At 51.6% G+C, this 14,439-nt stretch overlaps 1 protein-coding gene across 5 annotated transcripts in view; it reads right to left on the bottom strand.

The window, feature by feature from the left end:
• The window catches only part of SLC43A2 (solute carrier family 43 member 2), a 45,313-nt gene that overhangs the window by 24,235 nt on the left and 6,639 nt on the right, over positions 1-14,439 (bottom strand). For all 5 annotated transcript variants that reach the window (XM_024979971.2, XM_059877947.1, XM_024979970.2 and 2 more), the window contains 3 exon segments: positions 9,956-10,163; positions 8,121-8,176; positions 6,905-6,981 (listed from right to left, as the gene is read on the bottom strand). In XM_024979971.2, coding sequence (XP_024835739.1) covers positions 6,905-6,981; positions 8,121-8,176; positions 9,956-10,163 — 341 coding nt within the window.

Raw genomic sequence — 14,439 nt, forward strand, 5'->3', positions numbered from 1 at the left:
GAAGCTGCAGCCGAGCTGCAAAGACAGATGCGAGGAAAACACTCAGCAGGGCGGTTTCCTGACCCTGGGCTCCCAACTGCTCTCGTAGGTTGGGTGTGGGGGGAAGTGCGGAGGCCCCCTCCCTGGCTCTGGGGGGCTTCCCACCACCGCCGCCATTAATGCTGTTGCTGCCCCGGGGTAGGAGGGGGGCTGGAGTGGGCTCAGCCAGGCAGAACCCGTCCTCTGAGCCGGCCGCGGAATGCCATCCCCGCGCGAGCCGGTGGTGACTCATTCGCTCAGCCCCTGGGCTGCACTGTAAACAGGCCCCGGCTCTGTGACCTTCCCAGAGGGGAAAACAGCAGCTGCAGACGGCCCCTCCCCTGGAGTGCTGGCCTCGGAGCCGGCTACTGGCTGAGAAGCCTAGGATCCGGCACAGTGAGGATGGGCGGCCCTCCTCGGAGGACCCTCTTTAAGATGTCTCTCTTCCCAGGAGCCCCCAAGACAGGCCTGGGGCTTGCTGGCAGGCAGGGACATAAGAGCCACCTGGCACCTGCTTTCCAAATCAGTGATCTCCGGAGCCCACCAGCTAGGGGGGCTCACCCTGGCTCTTGGGGAGATGCCACGGGCCATCCAGGGTGGGGGTGGGGGACTGGCATTTGGGCCCTCAGGCCCCTTTCAAAGGTGACCCTTGTCCTCAAGTGGCTGCTGCACACACCCAATAGCCCCATGCAACCTGAACAGGCCAGGATCCAGGTACCAGTCTGGACAAGTGGACTCAGCATAGCTGGGCTCTTTTCTAACCCTTCACGACTGGCAGCTCCAAGCACACACTGCCAGGTAAAGGTCCTTGTGATCACCTTTCCGCTTCACTGCTGAAGGGGTGGGGAGGAGGGGCCCCACTTCCCCAGCCACTTAGTTCACTTTCCCAGCCAGGTCCAGCCCTTCCGAGGCCCCCACTACACGTTCAGTCCACCCCTGAATGAGTCACGTGCTGGGGCAACTTCACGGGGTGGAAACCCTCTGATGGGTGGATTTTTCCCAGGCCAATGGTGATGGGCTGATGGCTTTGGGCTCTCAGAGCACACAACAGAAACAGAGGCAGAGCTGGCTGGGGGCAGCAGGCGAGTCCTGCTTACCTGGCACGTGGGGTGCCGTGGGGATCCTCTCCTAGCCATAGAAGCAGGTCACCTGAGCAGGAATGCTAAACTCCACACACAGCCCTGGACGGGGCCATCTGTTTCACTGCTGTATCTGGAATCCTCTCCCTCCCCTCCTCCCAGGTGTTCGAAGATGGACATTTACTCTGTTCTCTTCAAACTCAGATCTCAACTCCCGTGGGATCATTTCTTCCTCAGGCTCCAAGTAAGACTCCCATGAGTCAGACAGGGAAAGCCCACAGAGAAATGTTTTCATTAAGGAGCCTGGCAGCACTTTGCAATCACTTTTCTGGGAGGGTTTCAGCTCAGAACTCCCCGTCCCACCCACGCTGACAGGGGTCAGAGTAATGAAGTGGAAAAGACATGTTCACAATGTTGGTGGCATCCACTCCCATCTCTAAGCAACCCCGGCCCCAGATCGTTAGGTGGTGGCCCCCAGACGCCACCCCAGCTGCCGGCCGCTGTTTTCCTCCAGCCGCTGAAGCGAGTTAAAGACTTGAACAAACGCGAGGCAGTGAGCAAACAGACCTGAGTGTGCTGTCCAGATGCCAAGAGGAGGCTGAGGCTTGGCACCTTGGGGTGGGCCCTGACCCCCGGTGACCTGCACCCTCCTCCTCTGAGAGTGTCGCATTGCCCAGGACCCTCTGAGGCAGGGACCTGGGAAAGCTAGCCCACCTGGCAGGAGGTCCAGCCTCTGCTCATGGGGGCAGGATCACCCATGGGTACACACACACCTCTCTGGCTCTGGAAGGGAGTCTACAGGCTGGTGGGGAAAAGGTGTTCTGTGAAGTTAGGACCCCTTCACTAGCACCAATGGGGATAGCAGTTCACAGTCCCTGGTCATCCTTATTTATACCACAACCCCTTGGGACTCAGAAAGTCCCCCAATTAAGGTTTCCCTGGCAACACAACCCCCCTCTCCCCGGATTCCTAGGTTGTCACTGAGTCCCAAAGCTGTTGATTTAGGAAGCTCCTAAAGGCAACCCTGAAGACTCCTTTGTCCCCCAGATGAGAGCACGGCTAGGAGACCCAAACAGAAAGTGCCATTGTGCTGCTGGTCTGGCACCTCCGGGAGCCGATCCTAACAGTTCTGCTTTTTAAAAGGTTTGGGCTGTGTCAGGACTAGATTCAGCTCTGCTCAGCAGAAGCCCCCACGGCCCAAGACCATGGCCCAAGAGCCGCAGGCTGCCCTCACTGACCTGCTTCTCAGTCCCCTCTCGAGGTCTGATCTAGAAATGCTCCTTATCTGAAGCCTTGTGGGACAGAGGACTGCCCAAGGAGGTCCCTGGGGCCAGGGCACAGAGGAGGAAGCCGGCGGCATGAAAAATGCTTGAGGAGGAGGGTCACATAACTAGAGCTGGGGCTGGGGGTGGGGGTGAGCCCCTGCCTTCTGACAGGGAATCATGATTGAGCAGCTTCTTGTGCTTCTAGACCTAAGGCTGTCAGACTTTTTCTGCCAAGGGCCAGAAAAACTCTAGGTTTTGCAACCATGTGGTCTCCATGCAGTGAGACTGTCACCGTCACTCACTCCACCGTCATTAGCATGAAAGAATCAAATGGGAGCGGTTCTGTGCCGATAAACCTGTGTTCACAGAAACCTGCAGTGGCCTGGATGTGGCCTGGGGGCAGGAGTCTGCTGACCTCTGCTCTAGACTCAAGAATGGGAGCCTTAGAGGGACAGGCCACCAGGCTATCTTAAAACAGACGCCTGCTAACCAAATGCTCCAGGGGATGATCAGACGGTTTTCTTGTCTGGTCACTGTCTGGCCTGTGCAGCCTTTACCTCCCTGTGGGAGAGCAAGGAGTTAAGACAAACACTCCTGCTACAGTGTGTTCAGCTTCACACAGACCTACTAGAAGCTGATGAAAGCAACAGACCCTCCCCTAGAAAAAAAACGCACCTACCCGGGCACACACACACGCAATTTGCTTTTGGAGAATTTCAAAGAAATGCCCAGCCCTCCTGAAGCTTCTTCATGGACCTCATAAGGACCTAAAAAACTTAGGGTAAGACCACTGTTCACTCAGATAGAGAACTATTTTTTGTGTGTGTATGAAAGAGGGCTTACAAAACACAATTAAAAAAAAAAAAAAAGAGAAACAACCCTGTAGAAAAATAGACAAAAGACACAAAGAAGCAATCCCAGAAGAAATACAAGTTATCATCAAAAAGAGGTGGAAAGATGCTCCATCTCACTAACAGTTAAAGAAATTTTAAATTGTAACATATTAAAAAAAAATAAATAAATAAATTGTAACATATTATTTTTCACCAGATTGGATTAGCTAATGTTTACAAGAATCTGGACAGGGTGTTGGAAGGGGTGTGGAAGAAAACTTCTCAGATATGCTGGAAGGCCAGCATCTGTGTATACCCTTTTGGGAAGACCATAGTCTACATTAAAATTTAAAACATGCTGATCCTGGGGCCTGGCAATCCTTCCAGGAATTTATTTTATAGAAATACATGTACAGAGATGTTCACTTTGGCAGAATCATAAATCAGAAAAATTGGAAACCAACCCAAAAGTCCATTAGCAGGAAACTGGTTAAATAAATCATGGCAATCTATATTAGAGAATCACATGGAACTCTCTAATAATGAGGCCAATCTCTAGAGTTTAAAATAATAAGGTAGATTCCCAAGGACTGGCAGGAAAAGAGGTAAGAGATACACTGTCAAGTGAAAAAGGCAAGTTGTAACAGTGTTTCTTTTGAAAAGAACTTTAGTATACTTAGATTCCTTTTTTAATACTAAAGAGTTACATTCTAAACTGATGAAGTTAGGCTTACAGGATTTTACAGTTCACATAGTACATTTCTCAAATAGTTGACTTTTTAAAATCAAACCTTTTTGTTTTATAATCATTAAGAAGAAAAGAAAACAAAAAGAATCCTTATGACCCTCCTAGCCACCCTGACAGGATTTCTGGACCACAACTACCATCTTATTTTGAAGACTGCCCTAACGGGGATTCACGGTAAGGAGGTTTTTAATCTGTTTTAGGCTTATAACAATAGAGCATCTTTATGTATTTCAGAGCATATACTCAAGTTTAAGGACCATCTCTTTCTTTTATCCTGAAATTCAGAACTGCCATGACATAGATGCCAGATTTTCATTTTTCATTTTGATGAAAGAGTTGGTCATGTTTACGCTGTCAAAGAACAAACAGAACTGGGCTCCTGCTTCACAGTGGACACAGCTGAATGGAATTGGTGCATTTGACAGTTCTAACATACTCTGTACAGCTTCAACATGTGCCTTACCCCAGAATTTGAGAGGGAGGGAGATACACCCACTTAAAAAAATCTATCTGGTTGGGACTTCCCTAGTGGCCCAATGGCTAAGACTCCTTGCTCCCAAAGCAGGGGGCCTGGGTTTGATTCCTAGTCAGGGAACTACATCCCATATTCTGCAACAAAGACCTGGTGCAGCCAAAGAAATAAATCATCTACCTGATTTAAAAAAATAAAATAAAAATGCACAAAAAAGTACAAAGTCAGTCTCCTTCACACTACCAGGGCAAGGCAACCAGAGACCCTGGATATTTGAGTCCCCCACTCTGGAGCACACCATGTATACGGTCCTGGGTGGTGCCTCTCTCAGCCTAACACAGACTCTACCGACTGCTCCATTTCCACGGACGTAGGCCCTGGTAGCTCACCCTTCCCACCAGGATAAAGTTAATAAATGGAGAAAGCACAGGAAGGCTGAGAAGAGGAATCGGGTCCAACCAGGCCTCTGGCTCACAGCCTGCAGGCCAGGGGTCACAGGAATGTCAGCACCTCTTCAAGTTCCTTAGAAGAAGACCAGCAAGGCTCCAGGGCCCCCTCAAAGCTAAACGAGGGCCCTTCAGCAGCCTGATCCCTGACTCATTAGTGGAAAGAGAAAGCAGAAGCCAATGCACTGCAGATAAACAGGGCTGGGAGGCACTGTGTCATTAAAAACCTTCTTGAGGGGAAACGAAGGCAGGTGAGACGTTCCTGTTGGACAGAGAAATCCCTCGGGAAGCCTCACATTCTCACTCCTTTCCCAATGGCCAGCTCTGAAAGGCACACCAGCCTGACCAGGTGAACCTGCAGATAACTCCCTTCTTCCTTCCGGGGAAAGATTCTTTTGGCTTTTTTTGGACTTTTTTCAACCTGGATCTTCATGCAGTCTCATTCACTTCCAAGAGAAGCCCATTCTATGGTGTCCTGGGGCTACCATAAGAGAGTACTCAGCATCCCAAGAAAGGATCTCCCTCCCTTGGGAAAAGGGCTCCCTGTGCCTTGGCATTTAGAAAACCAAGCAGGGCTTCGCTGGTGGCTCCGGAGTAAAGAATCTGTCTGTCAATGCAGGAGACACAGGTTCGACCCCTGATCTGGGAAGACTCCCACATGTGACTGGGCCTGTGTGCCACAACTACTGAGCCTGTGCTTAGAGCCCCGGGGGCCGCAACCAGAGTCCACACGCCACAATTACTGAAGCCTCTGCAACCTAGAGCCTGTGCTCTGCAGCGAGAGAAACCACTGCAATGAGAAGCCCAAGCACCATAACCAGAGAGTAGCCCCGGCCCGCTGCAACTAGAGAAAAGTCCGAGTATCAGTGAAGACCCAGCACAGCCAAAAATAAAATAAATAAATAAAAATTATTTTAAAAAAAGAAAGAAAGAAAACCAAGCAGAAGTGCAGACTCTGTGATTCCCCAGAGTTTTTCATTCAGTTCTGAACAAAGCAACAGTTAGGGGCAGGGTGATTCCAAGAGAGGTCTGTTTTGAGGTTTCACTGTTAGCAAGAGCTGCCACAGAAAATATGAGAAAAGAGAGTAGGTGGCAGGTTGTTTTTCTTCCACACAGCTACTAAGCTGGCTTCCTTGGTGCCTGAGTCAAGGTCAGGAGGCAGGAGACAGGCTGCTCTGAGACTGACTCTGCTGCCTGCCAGTCCAGCCTGCAGGACTTCCCCAGCTTGGGAGCCAGAAATAGGCTTTGTTGCCACAGCTTCACCAACAACAACCCTTACTGCTTGGGATACTCCAGCAGATGCAGGTGAATGGAAGGCAAGCAAATTAGAGTCAATAAAAGCTGCCTCAGATTTGCAAAAAGATGACTGAACTAGAAAGCGAAAGTGTTCGTTGCTCAGTCATGTCCATCTCTTTGTGACCCTGTGGACTGTAGCCCACCAGGCTCCTCTGTCCTTGGGGATTCTCCAGGCAAGAACACTGGAGTGGGTTGCCATGCCCTTCTCCAGGGGCTCTTCCCAACCCTGGGATCGAAACCAGGTCTCCTGCATTGCAGGCAGATTCTTCACCATCTGAGCCATAAAGGGATGTCTATAGCTGCTAAGTCACTTCAGTCGTGTCCAACTCTGTGCGACCCCATAGACGGCAGCCCACTAGGCTCCTCTGTCCCTGGGATTCTCCAGGCAAGAATACTGGAGTGGGTTGCCATTTCCTTCTCCAATGCATGAAAGTGAAAAGTGAAAGTGAAGTCGCTCAGTTGTGCCCGACTTAGCGACCCCATGGACTGCAGCCTACCAGGCTCCTCCATCCATGGGATTTTCCAGGCAAGAGTACTGGAGTGGGGTGCCATTGCCTTCTCCGATGTCAATAGGGATGTTCTCAAAAAAACTGGTACTGGGCCTTCTCTGATAGTGCAGTGGCTGAGACTCCATGCTCCCAGTGCAGGGGGCCTGGTTTCCATTCCTGGTCAGGGAACTAGATCCCACATGCCACAACTAAGACCCAGCAGAGCCAAATAAATATATTTTTTTTAAATGGTACTTACTGTTAATGAGGTAAAAGTCATGCACATCCCACCAAAGCCATTCAGAGCCAGGGCGATGAAGATGAGCACAGACAGGGCTGGAAGGAAGCAGAAGGCTGCTAAGAGGGGAACCACGACTGAGCTTCAGGGAGGCTGGGGCCTGGTCCACTGCTGACGAGGAGCTTGCTTTGAGCGAATGCTGCTAGTGATGACAAGTCATCAGGCATTAGTGCTGGACACCTGGGGAGCTGGCCCAGCCTCTGCCTCATCCTCCTCTTGCCTATTTTATGGAGTTTTGGCTCTTGCAAAAGGTGGATCCCCGTCCCCCTTTCTTCACTAACCTTACCCACAAGTGGTGGTTTAGTTGCTAAGTCGTGTCCGACTCTTGCGACCCCATGGACTGTAGCCTGCCAGGCTCCTCTGTCCATGGGATTTCCCAGGCAAGAATACTGGAGTCGGTTGCCATTTCCTTCTCCAGGAGATCTTTCTGACCCAGAAATCAAACCCAGGTCTCCTGCATTGCAGGAAGATTCTTTACCAACTGAGCTATGAGGGAAGCCCTTTACCCACAAGGGAGAGGTCTAAAAAAGCTGTTCACTGAAATAAAAAATACAGGTACTCCCAATCAGGAGAGGAGCCTGGATAAGAGTCTAGTGAAACACAGGCCTCCCTCGGTGGTTAAGACTCTGCACTTCCAATGCAGGAGACGCGAGTTCGATCCCTGGTCAGGGAACTAAGATCCTACATGTCGTGCAGTGCAGCCAAAAAAACCCCAAGATTTTGGTGAAAGTCAAGCCCTATTTTGGTGTTTGTTCCAAAAGTCCTTGCAGCATCAGCTCCACCTGAGCAGAGTGAGGGGCCGGGTGGCTTCTGAGCCGTCCTAAAGTGCAGGCCTGGGCTGCTCTGAGCGGTTCAGCTCACGACCTCCGCACACGCTCCTGCAGCTGGCCTGGTTCTCAAGCTGGCATCAGTGAGTCCATCGGGGACTGGCCTGGCTCAGTAATGAGATGGGTGTTCCTCATCCCCTGAGAGCTTCTCTCAGACACTTGTCTGGGGCCATTTGCTTATCCAGCCACCATCTGAATTAAGTCAGTGGGTAAAGGTCTAACAAGTGTCCCTCTAACTCGAGTAGTGAGCACAGGCCTGGCCCAGCTTCCTAGAGCAGGTGGGCCTGCGAGCACCTCTGGGTGCTGTCTCCCCAATCCCTGACAAAAGGGTGGAGGAAAAGCATACTCACAGTTTGGGTTACTTGCTCCATACGCAATCAGCAAGCAGGAGACAGCAAAGCAGGCACTAAAAACAAAGAGAAATACTACATTATTGGTTATCATCATTATTGTTAATATTGTTTATATGGAGGTATTTGATACATGTCAAGACGTTTTCAGAAAATGTACATACGTTCTTTTGTTCAACAGTTCTAAGGAGCGTAATTGGCTCTATTTTATGGATGAGAAAAATAAGACTCAAAATAACAAAAATAAAACAACAAGGTCCTACTGTATAGCACAGGGAATTATATTCAATATACCGGGACAAACCATAATGGACAGTAATACAGAAAAGAATGTATACATATAAACATATAACTGAATCACTTTGGTGTATAGTAGAAATTAATAAACATTGTTAATCAACTATATTTCAATAAAATAAATTAAAAAAAACACACACACACACACAAACACAGGCATTCAAATACCTAAAAATAAAGAAATAAAAAACAAACCCAACACAGAAACAAAAATGAAATTCTCCAGTGTCCTAGCTAGCAGGTGGCTAAGCTGGAATTCAAGCCCCAAAGCCAGACCTGGTAAACACCCCACTGCACTGCCCGCTCCATTCCCCAGACTGGACAGAGTCAAGGCTGTAAAGCAAGAAAGGACACAAACCATCCCGCAGACTCCTGTGTCCGCTCAGCCAGGGGACAGAAAGAACCCCACGGGGCAAGGGATGATGAGTGGCAGCTTTCAAACCCCCTCTACTTGGCTCTGAGCTGGGGACCAAGCCATTGTAAGCTCCAAAGAATGAATGACACAGATCCCCCAGCTGATTTCCTTCAGGGCCACGGGCCTTGCTCATGGCCAACCACTGCCCTGCACAATGCTCACTCCCAGTGGGACTGGCTTGGGGAGGACCCTGGCCAGACAGGGCCAGCTGCTTGGCAGACTGACCCTGAGACTGGCAGACTGGAGTTTTATAGCCTAGGAACACACCCTAGGAGGTGCATAAGATGACCCACTAAGGTGCCTGGGGTAGGGAAATGCTATTTTACAATTTTAGAAATTTTATAATTTTCCATTTTGTAATTTAAAATCTCAGCCATTTTATCTCTTTTGTATATGTATCATAAGGCATATAAAATACTATATGAGATGGTGGATGTTCCCTAAGCTCTCTGTAGGATTCATTTCATGACGTATGTAAATATGATCATTATGCTGTACCTCAGTCTTACACAGGGCTGTACATCAATTAATATCTCAATAAAAATGGAAGAAAAAATAAAGCACATTAAACATTAAGAATGACATATGTATAGGCCTGCGTGCTTAGTCACTCAGTCGTGTCCAACTCTTTGCGACCCCATGGACTGCAGCCCGCCAGGCTCCTCCGCTCATGGGATTCTCCAGGCAAGAATACTGGAGTGGGTTGCATTCCCTTCTCCAAGGGATCTTCCCGACCCCAGGATCAAAGCCTGGTCTCTCGTACTGCAGGTGGATTCTTTACCATCTTAGCCACCAGGGAAGCCCGACAAATGTGTATATTACTGATGATTCCATGTGCTTATATTAGAGGTATGTGTTCAAAATCTTTTTTTCTCACAGAGATGGAAGATGAAAAAGACGGGAAATCATAATGACAAGCAGGTCCTCCCAGGCAGGCCTGAGTCCCGTGACTTTTCTATGCAGATCGGAATAACACAAGGATCACAGCAGCCCCGTCGCAGGTGGGCATTCAGGGAGCACCACAGTGCCCCTGACAGCAGATACCAGGATCCCGTACAGTGGGGAATCGTGGCCCGGGCCCCCCCCCCCACCCCACCCACCTGCCTGCCCCCCCAGAACTGACCTGCCCAGCAGCCTAAGCTTCCTTGGGCCGTACTTGTCCATGACGATGCCCAGGGGCAGGGTGATGGCACTGAGCAGGAAGGAGCCCACGGTGAAGGCCAGGTTCAGCATCTCATCCTGGGCCTTGCAGCTGAGCCAGCCATTCATCCGGCTCACCTCCTCATGCTCCGGTTCTGCCGTGGCCCCCACTGTGACGTTGGTGACGTTCTCTGTGTAGAGGGAAGGGAACGTGATCACAGGGTCATGGCAGGGATCTCCAAAGACCAGAGGAGCAGGTGCCCACCCAGAGTCAGCCCGCTGAGAAGGCCAGGGCTAGCTCTGGGCCCCTTCAGAGCTCTGAATACCTCCAGCAGGCTGGGATGTCCACGTGGCCAAAGCTCCCTGGAGTGATAATACAGAGATTCTTCACTTTTGTTTTTTGGACGGGGGAGTCACCTTCCCTTTGAAGAATCCAATACAGAAAGCGCTGCTCTTGCCCTTAGAAAAGTCTTGCCCACAGTCTCGGGGCTTCTTGTGTCTTTGCAGCACCCACAAGCCCCAGGGTGGGATTCCTATTTATTTATTTAGCTGCACCAGGTCTTAGTTGCAGCATGTGGATCTATTTCCCTGATCAAGGATCAAACCTGCGCCCCCTGCATCGAGAGCCCAGACTCTTGGCCACTGGGCCACCAGGGAAGTCCCAGGATTCCGACTCTAAAGTAAGCGACACCTCGAATAGCAGGCTTTGGGACCTAGCCTGGGCTGCAGGTCCCCAAACTGGCTAGAGCTTCTCTGCAGCTCTGTCCATGGGAGCAGCCTGTGGCCAGCGTACAGGAGGGCAACCCTAGACCACTTGGGAAGGACAAGCTGCTGGGCTCAGCTGTGTCTATTGAGAGGAAGGGTGTACTAATGCCTAATACATCAGATTTCAAACACATCCCCTGTGCTAAATTCTCTCTCATGCTCTCACAGCATCAACTACTACACATACCGAGTCACAGAACCCCCATGGGAAAGGTTCTTTGTTTAAAAAAAAGAGTACCAAATAACTTGCTTTCGCTTGTCAAAGGGCACCTATCTTCTTTTTCTCACTGGGGTCACAATGTCACTGTCTCTGGTGGCCACACCTATGCCATAATCCTAGTCCTTAATGACCCTCTCCAAAGTCCACCCAACCCCAAGACAGCAAAAGAGGGAAGGAAAAAATGCTGCAGCAGCGAGGGGCGGGAGGGTGGGGACGGGCTGGCACGCAGTGGGGAACGCGCTCTGCTCCTCTCGGGACTGCTAGTTAAGAGATGCTGACTAATCCTGCAGAGAGAGGAGCAGCCTCTGATTAGATGCGAGGAGGTCATGCCAGGAGACTCAAGGAAATACCTCTCAGCAGATAAGTGCTGTCTCCTGCATGCGGCCCTCCGGCGCCAGGGCCGTAAAGCTGAGGTCGGCAAGGCCTGCCTGGCCCTCTCCTGGGGGGGTGAGCCAAGGTCATGGAAGAAGATGCACGCTGGGTGAATCACGTTCTGTGCCAACCTCGGACCAACAGGTCCTGGTGGGGGGCACACTGAGGGTGCGGGTGCTGGGATCTGGGTTCCAATTCTGGTTCCTCTACTTGCTATTTTATCACCCAGGAGAAGCGACTTCATCTCTCACTATCTCAGTTTCTTTATCTGTAAAATGGGCATAAGGTAATAAATATATCTGTCTCTCCAGGGACGGGGGAGCCTGGTGGGCTGCCGTCTATGGGGTCACACAGAGTTGGACACAACTGAAGTGACTTAGCAGCAGCAGCAGCAGCAGAATTTGGGGTAACATAAAAGAGAAAATCCAGATAATATTTGAGAGCTCACAAAGGCATAGGAAGTGCTCATAACCAATAGCTAAAAGTTATTACTATTATTAGAAGCTTACTAGGTGGTGCCAGTGGTAAAGAATCCACCTGCCAATGCAGGAGACAAAAGAGACACGGGTTCAATCCTGGATTGGGAAGATCCCTAGGAGGAGGGCATAGCAACCGGCTCCAGTGTTCTTGCCTGGAGAATTCCATGGACGGAGGAGCCTGGTGGGCTACAGTCCACGGGGTCGCAGACAGTCAGACACGACTGAAGCAACTCAGTACGCGTGCGTTATTACTGTCACTACTCCTCCTCCGACGGGAGACTTGGAACGGGGATAATGATGCAACTGGCAGGTAGCAGAGCCGGATGCTGTAACTGGAAGCAGAGTTCCATACCTGATCATTCATTCATAGCATGAATTCATGTCTGGCCTCCCACTGGGTTAGGACAGGGACTGTGTCCCAGTCACCTGTGTCCCCAGCACCCCCCTTGGTCCTGGCGCACGGTCACTGTTTCCTGAATGAATGCAAACAGTGGGGTCAGATCACCTTGACCAAAAGGATCCAGAAAGAAGAAATGAAACAGGACGCATGGCGCCAACTTGAAGCCAGAGGGGATTGAAGGAGATCACAGCCACAGTGTTACCCCCTGAAGCCACAGAGACAAAATCCAACAAGCCAGATTTCCGTCCCCTCATCTCTGCCACCTTATCTCAGCTTCCCAAAAGATGTCCGCACCACACTGGCAGCCAAAACACATCACAAACAGGGTCATCTGAGCCCAGGAGGTCCCGGCTCAGGGCCAGCGGGCCGGAGCTGCTTGTTCACGGCGGGGCCCGCTTCTGGAAGAGAGGAGCTGCTTCACAGGTCGGCACTGGCTTCGGGTGTCAGCTCTGCTAGCAGCAACAGGAACTGAATGTGAAGCAGGAGGGACCAGGCAAAGCAACGGTCACCTCCGGGCTGCTGTGCAGGTGTCAGCAAACCAGCACAGGTGCAACAGAGTGGATGGAGCAGGGAGTGGACAGCTTCGGGTCCCGGATCGCTGGCTGTGAGACCTAACTGTGGCCATGTAGGGTCTGGGGCCCATCAGAAAACACAAAATCACTCAGGGCTGGCAGTGCTGCGGGGTCGGCTTCTCCAAGCAGGGAGCCCTGACTGAATGCGGAGGGAACGAGGCACTGTCTCTGATCAGAGGCACCAGGGGGCCCTGCTTCTGTCCTTCCCAGGGCTGGACCTAAAACCACGGCTGTACTTCTCAAGAGAGGGAAGATGAAATCCCAAGGCAACATGTATACTCAAGGCAGACACCCTGGTTCGCTCTTAGTTGAAGATGGAGACAAAAAAACATCTTGAATTGTTTAGCTATCTGGTCACCTATAACTAGACAGGAGGGGCTCCAGGAGAGAGAAGGCAGAGTGGAGGGAAGGGAATCTGTCCCTCCCATCTTTCAGCCTAGGGCCGCTGCAACAGAGCAGGACCCTTACGCGTTGGGCCACAAGCCTTCTCTTAAATCCCTGCCAATGGGGCCACCTGGCTGTCTGCCCTCCTAGCTCCGGGCAGTGATGTCCAGAGACAGATGAGCCAGGGGGCGGGGAGGCCTGAGTGGCCTCTCACCGGCCCAGGGAGCAACATGAGAGTGCCTCTTGCCCCAGATGGAACTCAACCTTCTGTGAGCCCAAAGCTTTGTTGGCAGTAAACAGCCCACATGAATAATCACAGATCCAGCAGATGCCCAAACACAGTCACACCCAGGCTGCTCCTCTCGCTCTGCTCCCACCTGGGCCACTGTGGGCTGGAGAGACACAAAACAGATACGCGCCCAGGAAGTGCCGAGCCTCTGGGGTGCCTCTCTGCTCCCAGCCTAGAGTTTAGCCCTCACCCAGCCCAGCCTGCTCTGGGCCTCACCTGCACCTGCTTATCACAGATGCAGCCAGAGCGGCCCAGCCTAACCCGGGAAGGTAAACCAAGAAGAAACAGGTGAGGAACTGGTGTGTCCAGAGTGTGCAGGGAACGGGCGTGAGGCTGCTTAGGAGGAGACCCAGGGCAGGGAGGAGGGAACAATGCCTGCTCTGTTCGGCCCCACTCACAGAACCCAGCACTCAAAACCCTTAGCGAGAAAGGGGAGAAAAGAAGGTGCTGTGACCCCACTTAGGCTCCCCTAACCGCCCTGGATCAAGGAGGCGGCTCCCCCTACCCTAGGGCAACAAGCCAGAATAGCTGACCAGACGAGGCTTCTTGAGGAGCAAGGGGCACGGGGCTGGAGGCCCCTCTACACTTGAGCAGCCCCCTGCCCCACCCACCCAATACCAGCCCCTGGACTTCCCTGCTGATGGTCACTGCCCCAGGATCTCCTGTCTCTCTCAAATCCTTAGTCTATCCGGCAACAGGAAGCAGCATCTCCGTCTGGCAGGGGGTATGTAGGCGAGAGGTCAGCCTCACACACAGCGAGCCCGAGGCAGGACACAGACAATCAGAGGACCGCGCTGGCCAGACCAGGATCTGGTCCCCTGGCTGTGGTCACAGAGGGCCGGTGTGTGCTGGCCGCTGTGTTCCACACTAGTGGTTCCTATGTCACTGAGCACCTCCCCCTCCACCCACTGGTTCACATCTGGCCATCTGGAGTACCCAAACAGGTACCTGGGGTCTCACAGACGGTACCTGGAGAAGCCAGACTT

Source organism: Bos taurus, chromosome 19, assembly GCF_002263795.3.
Source record: "Bos taurus isolate L1 Dominette 01449 registration number 42190680 breed Hereford chromosome 19, ARS-UCD2.0, whole genome shotgun sequence".
Taxonomy (NCBI): domain Eukaryota; kingdom Metazoa; phylum Chordata; class Mammalia; order Artiodactyla; family Bovidae; genus Bos; species Bos taurus.